The sequence below is a fragment of the Cyclopterus lumpus genome, chromosome 9 (assembly GCF_009769545.1).
Source record: "Cyclopterus lumpus isolate fCycLum1 chromosome 9, fCycLum1.pri, whole genome shotgun sequence".
In the NCBI taxonomy this organism is placed as follows: domain Eukaryota; kingdom Metazoa; phylum Chordata; class Actinopteri; order Perciformes; family Cyclopteridae; genus Cyclopterus; species Cyclopterus lumpus.
In genome coordinates this window covers 27,026,517-27,040,216 of record NC_046974.1, presented here as the reverse complement: position 1 = coordinate 27,040,216, position 13,700 = coordinate 27,026,517, and the positions used below count along the sequence as shown (strand labels likewise).

At 44.7% G+C, this 13,700-nt stretch overlaps 1 protein-coding gene across 10 annotated transcripts in view; it reads right to left on the bottom strand.

Annotated features, from left to right (window-relative positions):
• ppp3cca (protein phosphatase 3, catalytic subunit, gamma isozyme, a) overlaps positions 1–13,700 on the bottom strand; it is a 34,195-nt gene that overhangs the window by 7,189 nt on the left and 13,306 nt on the right. For all 10 annotated transcript variants that reach the window (XR_004609942.1, XM_034540864.1, XM_034540858.1 and 7 more), the window contains 7 exons: positions 10,822–10,933; positions 9,377–9,522; positions 9,104–9,243; positions 7,577–7,654; positions 7,400–7,494; positions 7,183–7,308; positions 166–243 (listed from right to left, as the gene is read on the bottom strand). Coding sequence is in view for 9 of the 10 variants with exons in the window: in XM_034540864.1 (XP_034396755.1) it covers positions 166–243; positions 7,183–7,308; positions 7,400–7,494; positions 7,577–7,654; positions 9,104–9,243; positions 9,377–9,522; positions 10,822–10,933 (775 nt within the window). In the remaining variant the exon portion in view is untranslated. The remainder of the gene's footprint in view (positions 1–165; positions 244–7,182; positions 7,309–7,399; positions 7,495–7,576; positions 7,655–9,103; positions 9,244–9,376; positions 9,523–10,821; positions 10,934–13,700) is intronic.

The following is a 13,700-nucleotide window of genomic DNA, read 5'->3' as shown; positions in this document are numbered from 1 at the left end:
TTTCATTTTCTAAATTATCACACCAAACAATTGGGACAATTTCTTTTCTGGAGACTATGTTAATGTCTAAGATCACCATTATGGTACTACAGTAATATTGAATCAACAATAACTATAATAAGTTGTCATTAAATGTAACAATGTTTTTGTTGCTCTCAATCTTACCTTCATACTGGTCATCTCCCTCTGACATGAGCTCATCGTCAGAGCAGATGTTCAGTACATTCACCAGCATCTCCGTCACTGTAGGGGAGGGGGGAGGCGTTAAACTTGAAACTGGTACAAAATCCTGTGTTTGAGTGACGCTGACTAAGTTCACATTGGATTTGTTCATCTGGCAAAGATGAACAAACTTCTATGGTAAACGGTATTTCCTGAAGTTCTACAGGCAGCTATAGAACCATAAATGATAGTGCTACAAGCTCACTGAGAATGACACTAGACTTGATAGCCCCTCTGAAGAAGAAGACGGTGAGGCAAAGGAGGTTTGCTCCCTGGTATAACTAATAATAATTATGAAAAATAATATGGAGAGATAGCCTTAAAACATATAAAAAGGCTCTCCGTAATGCCAGAGCAGCCTATTACTCATCAGTAATAGAGAAAAATAAGAACAACCCCAGGGTTCTCTTTAGCACTGTAGCCAGGCTGACAGAGTCACAGCTCTGTGGAGCCGTGTATTCCTATAGACCTCAGTAGTAATGACTTCATGAACTTCTTCAATGAAAAGATTTGAACTATTAGAGGCAAGATTGATGATCTCTTGCCCTCAACTACTGCCGATCTGTCATCAAGAGGAGTGGCCTTGGAAACGGCTGTATGCCCTGGTGTATATTTGGATAGCTTTTCTCCCATTAACCTAGACCAATTGTCCTCAATGGTTTCTACTTCTAAACCGTCTACCTGTCTCTTAGACCCCATCCCAACGAGGCTGCTTAAAGACGTGTTGCCTTTAATTGGCACCTCTCTGCTGGATATTGTTAATGTGTCTTTGCTAACAGGCCATGTACCACATTCCTTCAAAGTAGCTGTAATTAAACCTCTCCTGAAAAAGCCCACTCTTAATCCAGAGGTGTTGGCTAACTACAGACCGATCTCTAACCTTCCCTTCCTCTCTAAGATCCTTGAGAAAGTAGTCGCAAATCAGTTGTGCGACTTCCTACATCAGAATAGTTTATTTGAGGAGTTTCAGTCAGGATTTAGAAAACACCACAGCACAGAGACAGCACTGGTGAAAATTACAAATAACCTCCTAATGCATCAGATAAAGGACTCATCTCCGTACTGGTATTATTAGACCTTAGTGCTGATAAAGGACTCATCTCTGTACTGGTCTTGTTAGACCTTAGTGCTGATAAAGGACTCATCTCTGTACTGGTCTTGTTAGACCTTAGTGCTGATAAAGGACTCATCTCTGTACTGGTATTATTAGACCTTAGTGCTGATAAAGGACTCATCTCTGTACTGGTCTTGTTAGACCTTAGTGCTGATAAAGGACTCATCTCTGTACTGGTCTTGTTAGACCTTAGTGCTGATAAAGGACTCATCTCTGTACTGGTCTTGTTAGACCTTAGTGCTGATAAAGGACTCATCTCTGTACTGGTCTTGTTAGACCTTAGTGCTGATAAAGGACTCATCTCTGTACTGGTCTTGTTAGACCTTAGTGCTGATAAAGGACTCATCTCTGTACTGGTCTTGTTAGACCTTAGTGCTGATAAAGGACTCATCTCTGTACTGGTCTTGTTAGACCTTAGTGCTGATAAAGGACTCATCTCTGTTCTGGTCTTGTTAGACCTTAGTGCTGATAAAGGACTCATCTCTGTACTGGTATTATTAGACCTTAGTGCTGCGTTCGACACCATTGATCATGACATCCTATTACAGAGACTGGATCAGTCGATTGGCATTTCAGGTACCGCACTAAGTTGGTTTAAATCCTATTTATCAGATCGATCAGACCAACCAGCTCGCTAAAAATTCAAGAATGTCTTAAAGACATAAAAACATGGATGACCTGCAACTTCCTGATGTTAAACTCAGACAAAACGGAAGTTATTTTACTGGCCCTGAACACCTCAGAGATCAATTATCTGGTGATGTGGTTTCTGTAGATGGCATTGCCCTGGCATCCAACACCACTGTAAAGAATTGACCGGGACTTGTCCTTTAACTCCCACATGAAGTAAATCTCAAGGACTGCATTTTATCATCTACGTAACATTTCAAAAATCAGGCACATCTTGTCTCAAAAAGATGCAGAAAAGCTGGTTCACGCGTTTGTTATTTCCAGACTAGATTACTGCAACTCCTTATTATCAGGCTGCCCTAATAAGTCTCTTAAATCCCTCCAGTTGATCCAGAATGCTGCAGCTCGTGTACTTACAAAAACTAACAAAAGAGATCACATTACTCCTGTATTAGCTGCTCTGCACTGGCTCCCTGTAAAATCAAGAATCACATTTAAAATTCTTCTCCTCACCTACAAAGCCTTGATTGGTGATGCACCATCATATCTTAAGGAGCTTGTAGTACCATATTTCCACACTAGAGAGCTGCGCTCACTAAATGTGGGGCTACTTGTGGTTCCTAGAGTCCTAAAAAGTAGGATGGGAGCAAGAGCCTTCAGTTATCAAGCTCCTCTTTTATGGAACCAGCTTCCACTTTCAGTCCGGGAGGCAGACACTGTCGAAACAAAATGGTGTAATTCTCCAATTTTGCCATTAGTCACGTTTCTAAAAGACTGCAAATCCCATAATGCACAACCGGCAGGCCAGTGCAGGCTGCTAATTACAACACGGTCCTCAAGAACGTAGCCTGCAGTGCAAATCAAATGAGATATGAAGACAACAAAGCCCTGGGCATTACATACCACGTGGAGGAAGACAAACTCTACATGATGACATCAATTAACTTTTTCAAAAGGAAAAAGAAGATGAGGTGGTGAGGATCTTCTCAAACAGGAGGTGAGACCTGAGACACCTAACACACTGACTAGAAGGGTACTCCTAAGCCAAGTAGCTGGACTGTACGACCCAGTTGGCTTAGTTACATCTGCCAAACAGAAAGGGGCAATCCTTGTCAGGAAAGCATTCCTGGAAGGTGGAGGTGGAAAGCTGACCCACGATACCTGGGATAAACCTCTTTCAGAAGGTCTCAGAGAAGAAGCCATTCAGCTTTTTGAGGAGTATGTGCAGCTTGGACCAAATAGATTCCAGAGGAGCCTCACACTAGTGGACTGGACAGGTAAACCATAGGGGATTAGGGACAGAACCTATGAAGCTGTGATGTATTTGAGGTGGGAGACAAGTGAAGGAGTCCGATTTGTGGAATCGAAAGCCAAGCTTACACCGCTGGATCAAAAGGGAGAGGCAGTCAAAGCTGAGGTCTGTGGAGCTGTCTTTGCAGCCAGGATCAGGAAATATGTTGAAAAGCACGGAAAGTTGGAGATTGAGAGATGGTTCGATCTAGTTGACAGTCAAACAGTCCTGGGGGCCATTCAAAGAGAAAGCTATGGTTACCAGACCTTCTTCGCAAATAGAGTGGGCGAGATCCAGAAGGCTGGACCAGTGCAAGACTGGTGGTGGATACCTGGAGATCTGAACATTGCTGACATCATTACAAGAGGCGGCACTCCAGAGGATCTAAAGGAGAGTTTCACATGGCAGAATGGACCAGACTTCCTGAAGTGGCCAGTGGAGGAGTGGCCAAAAAAGTCTGCTGGAGAGGTTGCAGCTCAGGCCAGGGAGAGTGTAAACAAACTCCAGAGGAAGGCATTCGCAGCTGTATTGACGAGAGCTCAAGCAAAAATGGGCCAGGAAAAAGAAAACTTGCGCGCCCTGCAGGGGAGCCAAAAAAGTGAAATTCAAGAGGAAGAAACTGCATCAAACCCAAGTCCTCCTCTTCCAAGAAGAAAACCTGCTGGTTGGGTAATCAAAAATCTTGTGGAAGTGAGGAAGTTCAGTAGCTTGTCTAAACTGGTCAAGGTTATCAGCTGGGTGTGGCGAGCTGCACATAAGTGGCTGGAGAAGTGGGAGGCAATGTCACTCAGCGAAAAGACCAAGGGAGCTGTGCCAACTGTGGAAAACGTGAAGATGCACTCAGAGTCCTCTTTCTCGCAGCCCAGGAAAGTGTCATTTTTCCAGACACGACTCTAAGCAGATTGGCAGTGTACAAAGATTTGGACTCTGGACTTCTTGTTTGTGGAGGAAGGATTCAGATGTTTGATGATGACAAGACTGCAGTGCCAGTTTTGCCATATGAAGCATGGGTGTCTACATTGTTGACACAAGAAGCCCATAACACAAACCATGAGGGAGTGTCGGGGACCCTTCTCAGAACGAGGAAAACAGCCTGGGCGATAAAAGGCAGAAGACGTGCCAAGAAAATTGTAGACAGCTGTGTGGTCTGCAGGAAAAACAAGGCAAGGCAGTGTCGACAAATCATGAGTGAACTTCTACCAGAGCGAACAGGCATAGCGGCACCATTTAAATTCACAGCCATTGACCTGTTCGGCCCTTATGAAGTGAGGGATGAAGTAAAGAGAAGAGTCAGACGCAAAGTGTGGGGAATTGTGTTCTGTTGCATGGCCTCCAGAGCAATACACACTGATGTAGTAAGTGACCAGTCATCGGAAGGATTCCTGCTGGCTTACCAGAGGTTCACTGCACTGAGGGGATACCCCAGGAAACTGTGGTCAGACCCTAGCACTAACTTTGTTGGGGCCAAGCCTGCTCTCGAGCAGCTTCACACATTTTTTGAGCAACTGAACAAGTCGAAGCTTGAAGAAAACGCTGCCAAGCATGGAACGACGTGGTCTTGGAGGATCCACCCTGCAGACTCTCCCCATAGGAATGGAGCAGCTGAGGCAGCTGTCAAGATTGTGAAGCGTGCTTTGAGCAACCTTGGTGGAGATGGAGGTTTCACCTGGGGGGAATTTCAAACAGTTCTCTTCATGGCAGCCAACCTCGCAAATGAGGGACCAATCGATGCCAGAACTCAAAGCGGGGAAGAATGTGTGGAGTATATCACCCCCAATTCTCTGTTGCTCGGACGGGCCAGTCCAAAGGGTGACCCAGGAGACTTCAAATTTGACAGCTACCCATACAAAAGACTCCAAAGTATTCAAGGAGAGGTCAGCAGATTCTGGAAGAAGTGGTGTCAGTTGGCTGGTCCTAATCTGTTTGTAAGAAACAAGTGGCACACAAGGAAGCGAAATGTTGCAGTAGGAGATGTGGTATGGCTGGCTGACCAAAATGCCCAGAGGTCAGTACAAGGTGGCTAGAGTGGTCAGTGTCAACTCTGATAGGAAAGGCATCGTAAGGGATGTACATGTGAGAACCTTTCCCAGCTACCCTGTCCCAGTCACGAAGCCAAACAAAGGAGAGATCACAAAAACAAACAAGGAAGGAACCAAGAGGCTCTTAACAAAAATCCCTGCGACAATTCTGCATAGGGATGTCAGGCGCATAGTCATCCTACTGCCCATTGAACAAGCAGAAGCTTGAAAGACTGGTGTGACCTCCCTGGGTTTAAAAAACCAGGAGCTCAAGTGGGAGGTGTTGAGACAAAATGGTGTAATTCTCCAATTTTGCCATTAGTCACGTTTCTAAAAGACTGCAAATCCCATAATGCACCACCGGCAGGCCAGTGCAGGCTGCTAATTACTTTAAGTTGGAACACCTGCGATTGGAGGGGCTCTCAGTGAATCTCTCAGGAAACATGTCAGCAGAGAGAGAGAGAGAGAGACAAGGAGGTTTCAACTTATGGTACAGCCAAAGAAGCCACTGGTACTGTAACAATACTTTTGTTGTGATGTGCTTTCTTGGTGGAATTCATTTGTTGGATTGAAATTGTTTAAAGTTTATTTACAATTTTGTATAACTTTTGCTTTTTGTGTTTTCAACCTGATGAATCAACCAGCCAACAACTAAACAAATAAATATTGAGCTGTGTTGGAAAGAGTTGTCCCGTGCGTTCTTTGGGGTTCATGTACCAGGTCATTTCAAGTTGGGCAAAAGTTGAAGCAACCACGTAGGAACTTGACAGTCACCTCATTCCAGAATAGACTTAAGACTTTCCTCTTTAATAGTGCTTATAGTTAGGGCTGAATCAGGTTTGCCCTGGTCCAGCCCCTAGATATGCTGCTATAGGCTTATAGGCTGCTGGGGGATGTTTTAGGATACACTGAGCACCTATCTCCTCTTCTCTCTCTCTCCTTATGGATGAATTTACATCTCTCCATTGCACCTTATTAACTCTGCTTCCTCCCCGGAGTCGTTGTGACTTCACGTCTCATAGGGTCCATTGGACCTGGAGGTGTCTGATGCTGGTGAGCCGGCCTCCCATTGGCCCTGCTGATGCCCCGCCCCCTCCTCTCTACCTCCTTCTGTTTCATGGATTGGAGTTCCATTCATACATTGTCATATTCATGTAATGTGTTTATGTAACTCTGTAACTCTGTTCATCTGGTCATATGACATCTATTCATCTGTCCATCCGGGGAGAGGGATCCTCCTCTGTTGCTCTCCTGAAGGTTTCTTCCCTTTTTTTCCCCGTCAAAGGTTATTTTTGGGGAGTTTTTCCTGATCCGATGTGAGGTCAAAGGTCAGGGATGCCGTATGTGAACAGATTGTAAAGCCCTCTGAGGCAAATTTGTGATATTGGGCTATATAAAATAAACTGAATTGAATAAACAAATATACAACAAAAGAGCCTTCCGATGTAAAAAAAACTAAACCAAAAACAATGACAAATGAGCTTTTTGGTTTACAAAAGTTCCCATTTGGGCGAAACATTATTTACCGTTTCAAATGTGGATGTTTCTGAAAAACACAAATCAATTGTAATAAATGGGCAAACAAATGTAAAAACATCAACTTCATAGGCTAAACTAAAATTGCCGCCTCACGGTTGTATCCCTCCGCTAACCAGTCAAATCACAGTTTACGTCCATGTCCGTCCTCATTTTATTCTCTCTTGTTTGACTGACATTTTTGTGGAATTGTCCCAGTTAGTTAATTCATTCTTGAGTTACGGACAAAAACATATCGAGATGTCACAGTCGTCAGTTCAACCTCGAGTCCAAACGGACAACACAGGGCCTAGATTTCCCAAAGTCAAGGACCTCATGTCGACCCTGCACAGCTCCATTTGCATGTTCTTCTAATTTAATAACCAACGTACCTTTCTCTCCAACAAAAGGCAAAGACCACGTGAAGACATCCATGAAGTTGGGCAGCCAGTAAGGGTGGGGGGAGCAGTTGAACTGTCGGATGTTCATCACGTTGTTCTCGTACTTTAGTACAGCAGCTGGGATTGACAGAGGGAGAGAGAGAGATTCAAGGACGGAAGCCGGGTGAATACAAGAAAGACACAACAGAAGAGAAAAAAAGACAGAAACCTTTGTTGTTATAGACATCCAGGTAATTTGGAGCTGAGAAGATTGTGATTAATGAAGGGAAGCCTGTGGTCTGGCTTTTTCTGTACATCCGATACCTGTTGGGACACAAGCGAAAAGACTCATCAACATATTCTTTATCATAATACCCTGGAAGGGAATAGCTGTAACTCCACTTACCCTGCATCCTGTGCTTCATGGGCTCTTATTACTGACAGCAAATTATTATTTACCAAGAAGTCACAGACGGCTGAGTAACTGCAACGAGAAAGAAAACCAGAGACGAAGACAGACGTGTTAAAAGAAAACACTGAGTGGAGGTCAAAGTTTATTCCAAACTCAAGCCATTAAAAAGGAACAGCATGAGGCCACTTGCGACTTCACTGCCTGTGCAACTACGTTCATATTTACTTTCAGCATGCCATGTCCTCTGGCCCGGTTGAGCTGGGGGTTTAAAGATGCTAAGCATCCAGAGCTAGCACTCTGGTATTTATTGGCTCTGCAGAAGCTGGACTACAGCCAGAGCAGACGAGGAGGGCCTGTACTGCCTTTCCCTTTCCTGCACCGCCCTGCTAGTCCATTAGGAAAGAGCCAGAGAAATGTGGAGGCAATTTCATAGATCAACATCAGGCTAAATAAAACCTATGGTTTCTGACCAAGTTTGTCTGTAAACTTTGGCTTCACTTTTCAGAACAGAGCGGATTGCGAAATCCTAGCTGCTGCGTCAACGCTGTATTCCCGGCTGGTTGACGTGAAAACAACGGCGAACTACACGACTCGTATACAGCACAAAATATAGCTTTCCTGTGTGACTTCCATGAGGCCAATTGATACCTTAAACTTCACTCAGAATACTCCACAAACGTAGGTTTGACTTGCACACAGACATGTGTGAATTCATTACGTTTAAGAATGTAAAAAGGGACATTTTCTAAAATTTTAACTAAAAACTTCTGAGCTCAAGTTGTTTTAAACGGCATTACGTGATGAGCCTTTTTACTCTCTTGCTTAGAAACACAATGCTAACATGCTAATTATTAGCAGGTACACATTTCACTATTCTCACCATTTTAGTTCAGTGAGTCAGCATGCTTTTTTAGGATTTTATGACAATCCATCCAATAATTGTTGATCTATTTCAGTCTGACCGACACCACCATCCCTAGAGACATGCTGCCAGTGTGGCTGAACATATTCTCACAATTGACTTGTCTGGAGCGGCCCGGCCCGGCCCCTAAGTGCTCATACTCAAATCGACTCAATTGGCTGTTCTTGTATCAAAATATCCGAATCACACCAAGCCTGGCAACATTATAGTTTTAATAAAGAAAAGAATGAAGATAAAAGTCCTCCTGACATCAATGTGGTGACATGCCTGCATAAGCAGGTGCCAGACTGTTGTTCCCCACTCTGATCCAGCGGTTTGCATCCGTTAACCCATTTTGAAAGTCATATTCTTTGAGTAAAAAAAAAAACAGATGGGCAAAGTAGGTTACCGGTTAACCTGCTCCAAGAGCCTTAATAAGCTTTTTGACCTACAAAAAAAATAAATAATTCTGACCCATTTTCTATATTATTATCACGCATTATTATTTTGTAGCTTCGGCCCCTAATTTGAAATGAAAAGAAACACATAGTTTCTATGATAATTAATTAAGTGCTGTATTTGCGTCTGCTCTGAGAGTGCGGCAGTGATGTCTCTAGTACCTGAAAAAGTAAGAGCAGCCTCTGACGGAGTTGTGGTTGAAGTGTTCGCTTGTCTTTTCACTGCCGTAGTCCTCCCCGGGGTCCGCCCAGATCAGGTCACACATGGGCCCGAATGCCGGAGGCTCTTTAAACCTGTCTAACTGTTGAGCAAGAACAAACGTACATTTCAAAAACTGTATTGATAAATAAAATCGGGCTATCTATCGGTTTTCTAGATGACTAAATTGTGTTTTTTTTGCCCTTCCATTGCACTACAGCTTAGTGATTACTTACTTTCCTTATGTCGTCAAGGCAGTTGATTTCTGGGGAGAGTCCGCCGTGCACACAGAGGAACTGTTGGTTGAGCAGGGCGGCGAGGGGCAGACAGTCAAAGGCCTCCATGCAGGCGTCGTACACCCGTTCAGAATATTTTATTTTACCTGCAGAAGACACAAAGCGGGGTTCGTTGTTTGGAGGCAGAGTCTGAAATGTAACCGCACAGCACCGCAGGAGGGCAGGAAGTGAACGCGGCCAGGTGACACGGTACAGTGTGTGTGGCGGAGATGATGCTCGAGTACCGATTCAAGTCAGAGAAAAAGTCTGTAGATTACAGCTCTGTACTTGAAATGAACACTCTTTATTTGCATAGGCTGTGCAGAAGTTGAGATATTAAGTATTCAAATGAAACTAAATCTTGACAAACAATTCCTCTTGAAATGTGCTCTGACGAATCCCCCTCAGGTGCAAAGACAAAGAGACACCCACCTACACTCAGTGGATGAGAGAGCGCTTTTTCTTTTGCAGTTAGACAAAGTTGCACTCCCTCTTATGGGATCTACTGATCTGTTTTATAAGAGCTGGCTGCCTTTCATCACGCGTGTTGACAACTGCAAGTTAATAATCAAGTCATGATTATGAACTAAGATCGGTAGTCGTTTTTATTAGTAGTATTTTTTTAATCGCATTGCAGACCATGTATTGATATATGCATTGAATCGTCGTGTGAGGAAAAGATGAACAGCCTCTAGTCAGTTTATCAGGGAGCAGAGCTCCGGTTGATGAAGTACTTTATGCATGCCTCTAAGGATCTTTTTTTTCTTTTAAACACACACTTGACTGCTTTCATTATGAAGATAGATTTAATTCTAGTGTCACGCTGCGCCCCAAAGGACAACCAACTAAACCACTGAAAGGAGGTACACGGTGTAACGATGAACAGACGAGGAGGTATGAAGTGAGCACATCTATTTGCAGCTGGCTTGTCTTCGCCGTCTACCAAAGTCTCTTTGTTTCCGAGTTTGCATACTAATGCCTCCGCACTTGCCACACAGATATTCACACACCAGCAGCATGCCTGGCTGCTCTCCATGCTCCAGCAGTATATAGTCTGCAACGTGAAAAGGACAAAAAAGGCTTCTCTAATGCTGACGAGGCGCCCCGTCGTGTGACAGGACTTCCTGATGAGCCCACAGACGTTTTGTGACTAAAAGTGTCCCGCTTGTGGGGAGCTAGCCCTTTAATTACGGGGAGCTGGTCACCTCGCGGTTGTCCTCGCTTGAGCATGTCGCGCACGGAGAGGACGCCCAAACTGACCCACGGTAGTGACAGCAAGGGCTGCCATGCACTCGCACTACGAGTAGCATGCCTCTTGGGCATCGTCTGAAGCTTGATTGATACTGGACCTGGACACACACACACACACACACACACACACAGCTGAGAGATGTGCCCACACTTACATTCCTGTTTGAAGGTGAAGTACTCTGTGAGGTGTCGGCACTCGTGGTTCCCACGCAGGAGGAAGAGTGTGTTGGGGTGGTTGATCTTGAGCGACCAGAGGTAGAGAACACACTGTAAGGAGGGGAGAGAGAGAGTCAGCGATGTGTACTGAGGATTATGCACAGACCTTGAAAAAGTGGAAGATGCGGAGGTGCTTGTGTGATTTGCTTGTGAGATTCGATCAGCTGTTGCTCCTTCTGCTGCCCACGCGAGTCATTTTGGGGGCCGCGCTGTTCACATTATTGCAGAAGACTGTCAGCAGTTGGTTCTACAGATTTATTTTTTTCAAACAAAAGAAACTACACACTCCCACACACTTTTCTCTGCTTCATTTGTCTTCGTTTCAGTCCAACAGCGACCTTGATCTAGGGCGGCACAATCCATCCTTTTTCTCTTTTTGTAAATGACAATGTGGTCTACTGCAATTTTTACATTGCGAAATATGTGTTAACGGCAAAAGACAACATCTTTGTTTGGTGAAGCAGGTCAACACAGAAATTCACATCAGAATCATTTCAACATGTTTTTCACTGAATGGTTGAGATTATAATTCCCAAGAACAACCCCAATATCAGTCAAAAATAATGGCAATTATATATTATTTCAAAATCATCCAGGCCTACCTTGATCAAGGAATGTTAGCTCAACTGCTACTTGTGATTCATATTACTCTCTCTCTCTCTCTCTCACACACGCTCAATTAGCTGCCACTTTGCCACTCTCGGCCCACTCTTCAACATACGCCAACCCTGGCCTGCTATTAAGTCTCTGGAACGAGATGGTGAGGTGAGTGAGTCAGCAGGTGTGTGATCACACAACCGACAGAAAAATGGAAGCCAGGACTAACTTGTCTTTTTCTCTTTTAATGTTGGGGGGAGTAGTAAAGTGTAGATAAATGTGACTCGATCTCCTGATGTGCGGAGGCAGAGAGACACGGCTGGAAGCCGACATGGGCTTTAATGAGAGGAGCCGTGTGTGTCGGAGAGCCTGGAGCCAGACAACGGGAAACGGCACGCTTGAACACTGGCTACCGTCAGCTCAAACCCAGACACACTTCTGTCCGTGCATGGTGTGTGTAGGGCCTAGGCTGGGGGTGAGCGAGTGATCTGTGTGTGTGTGTTTGTGTCCGAGGACCGAGCATGAAAAAGAGGAGTTGAGACTGAAATGGATCGCTCTTGCAAATTGCTCGCCTGCGGTAAAAGGCAACGCGCCGCTTCAGGAGGCTACGGCGACTCTTTATGTTGCCAAGGCGACCGCATACACCGATATCCATTCTCCCGTATCTGTCTTACGTGTGTCACTGGAGTGAGCTCGGTGGCCTTGCTCTGAAAACAGAATATTTTCAGCCTCGCCAGCAAAAGAAAAACGGAGAGAAGAGTCTGGCGCTTGTTTTGTGTCGTTTTGTCAGCAAATCAGGGAAAGCTGCTTCCTCCGATATGTAGAAGAACCCGAATAGTTCATACAGACTAGTTATTTGACTATAATAATATGCGCATGCCTCAGCGGGAGCATTGTTTCGACCACTGTGGGGCTACAAGCAATGATCATTTTCACTGCCGACTCATCTGACGATCGTTTTCTCGATTAATCAATTGATCGTTTAGTCCGGGCGTCATTGAGTGGTGACCCACAGTCCGGACCAGGACCCAGTGCCGATTGTATCCGGACCCGTGACCTTTTTATGACACGTCCACATTGGCTTGGTTGCAGCCTAAGCGCGTCCCTCCACGCTGCCTTGTTTTCAGGATAATTGCTCGACTGCGTATCATGTCAGCATTGAGCGCACGTCGCTCCGTTACTTTTAATGAGTTGCTCCGTGATAGTTCACAGTGGGATGTACATTCCAGACACCTCCGATCTCACACCCGCGCTTCAACTGCAGCGGGTGTGGAGCACCGACGAGTTGAACCGTTTTACGAGTGGAGAAGACCCCCACCCCCACCCCTGGGTTTGGGAGGAGGAAGAGTTTCACTTCTCTACAGAAATACATGGGGAAATAATCCCAGTGTCAAAGTTCGACCCTAACTCGGCATCAGCCCATCATCGCCTTTCAGACCGCTCCTTTCATCTGTGACATTTCATCCACCTCTGTACTGCCATCAAAAGCCCCCACAGAGTGGTCAGAATGTTGGCATGCTGCCTCATTGACCCACTCCACCATCCTCCCTCTCCTCTACAAATATACATGTATATACAAAACAACATTTTAGAAGTGTGTCCCTCAGGATATTACGAACAAATAATTAACTAGATGACCTGGAGAAGGCAAAAACAACACGCCATGTTGTAAGTAATAGCAGCTGACCCACTGGGGTCCAATAGTGGCCAATGGTAGTTTCTATCTATTGACTTTGATGTTCAGTTATCCAGACTTATTTATTTAGGTATTTATTACTTTTACTTAGATATTCAGTTCAATAGTTATCCAGTTTGTAAAGTCAAAGATTGTTCATTTAAAAAAAAGAAATGAAAATAAAGAAAATTGCGGCCGATTCATCGGGGGCTCTAAACTATTGTTATTATAATCACCCTCTAACTAGTAACCACCCTCTGCAGCAGTCACACAAACGAAACATGCTTTTCCTTTTTCGTATCACTGAAGAGAACCCTCCACTGATGTGGCATTACAATCTTATAACATTGTCAGTTCAAAAGCAAACTGCGTCAGAAATGGACATGTTGCCCTTTTCATTCCAAGCCTCGTTCTTCTTTGGCAAAACCTGGCGCCGACATTCCCACAATGCAACTCGACCACCAGCAGCTTGGTCAGAGAATTGTGTGTCGTCTGGAGCCAATACCACAAAGCACTTCTTTCTCCACACTGTGCTCCACAGTTCCT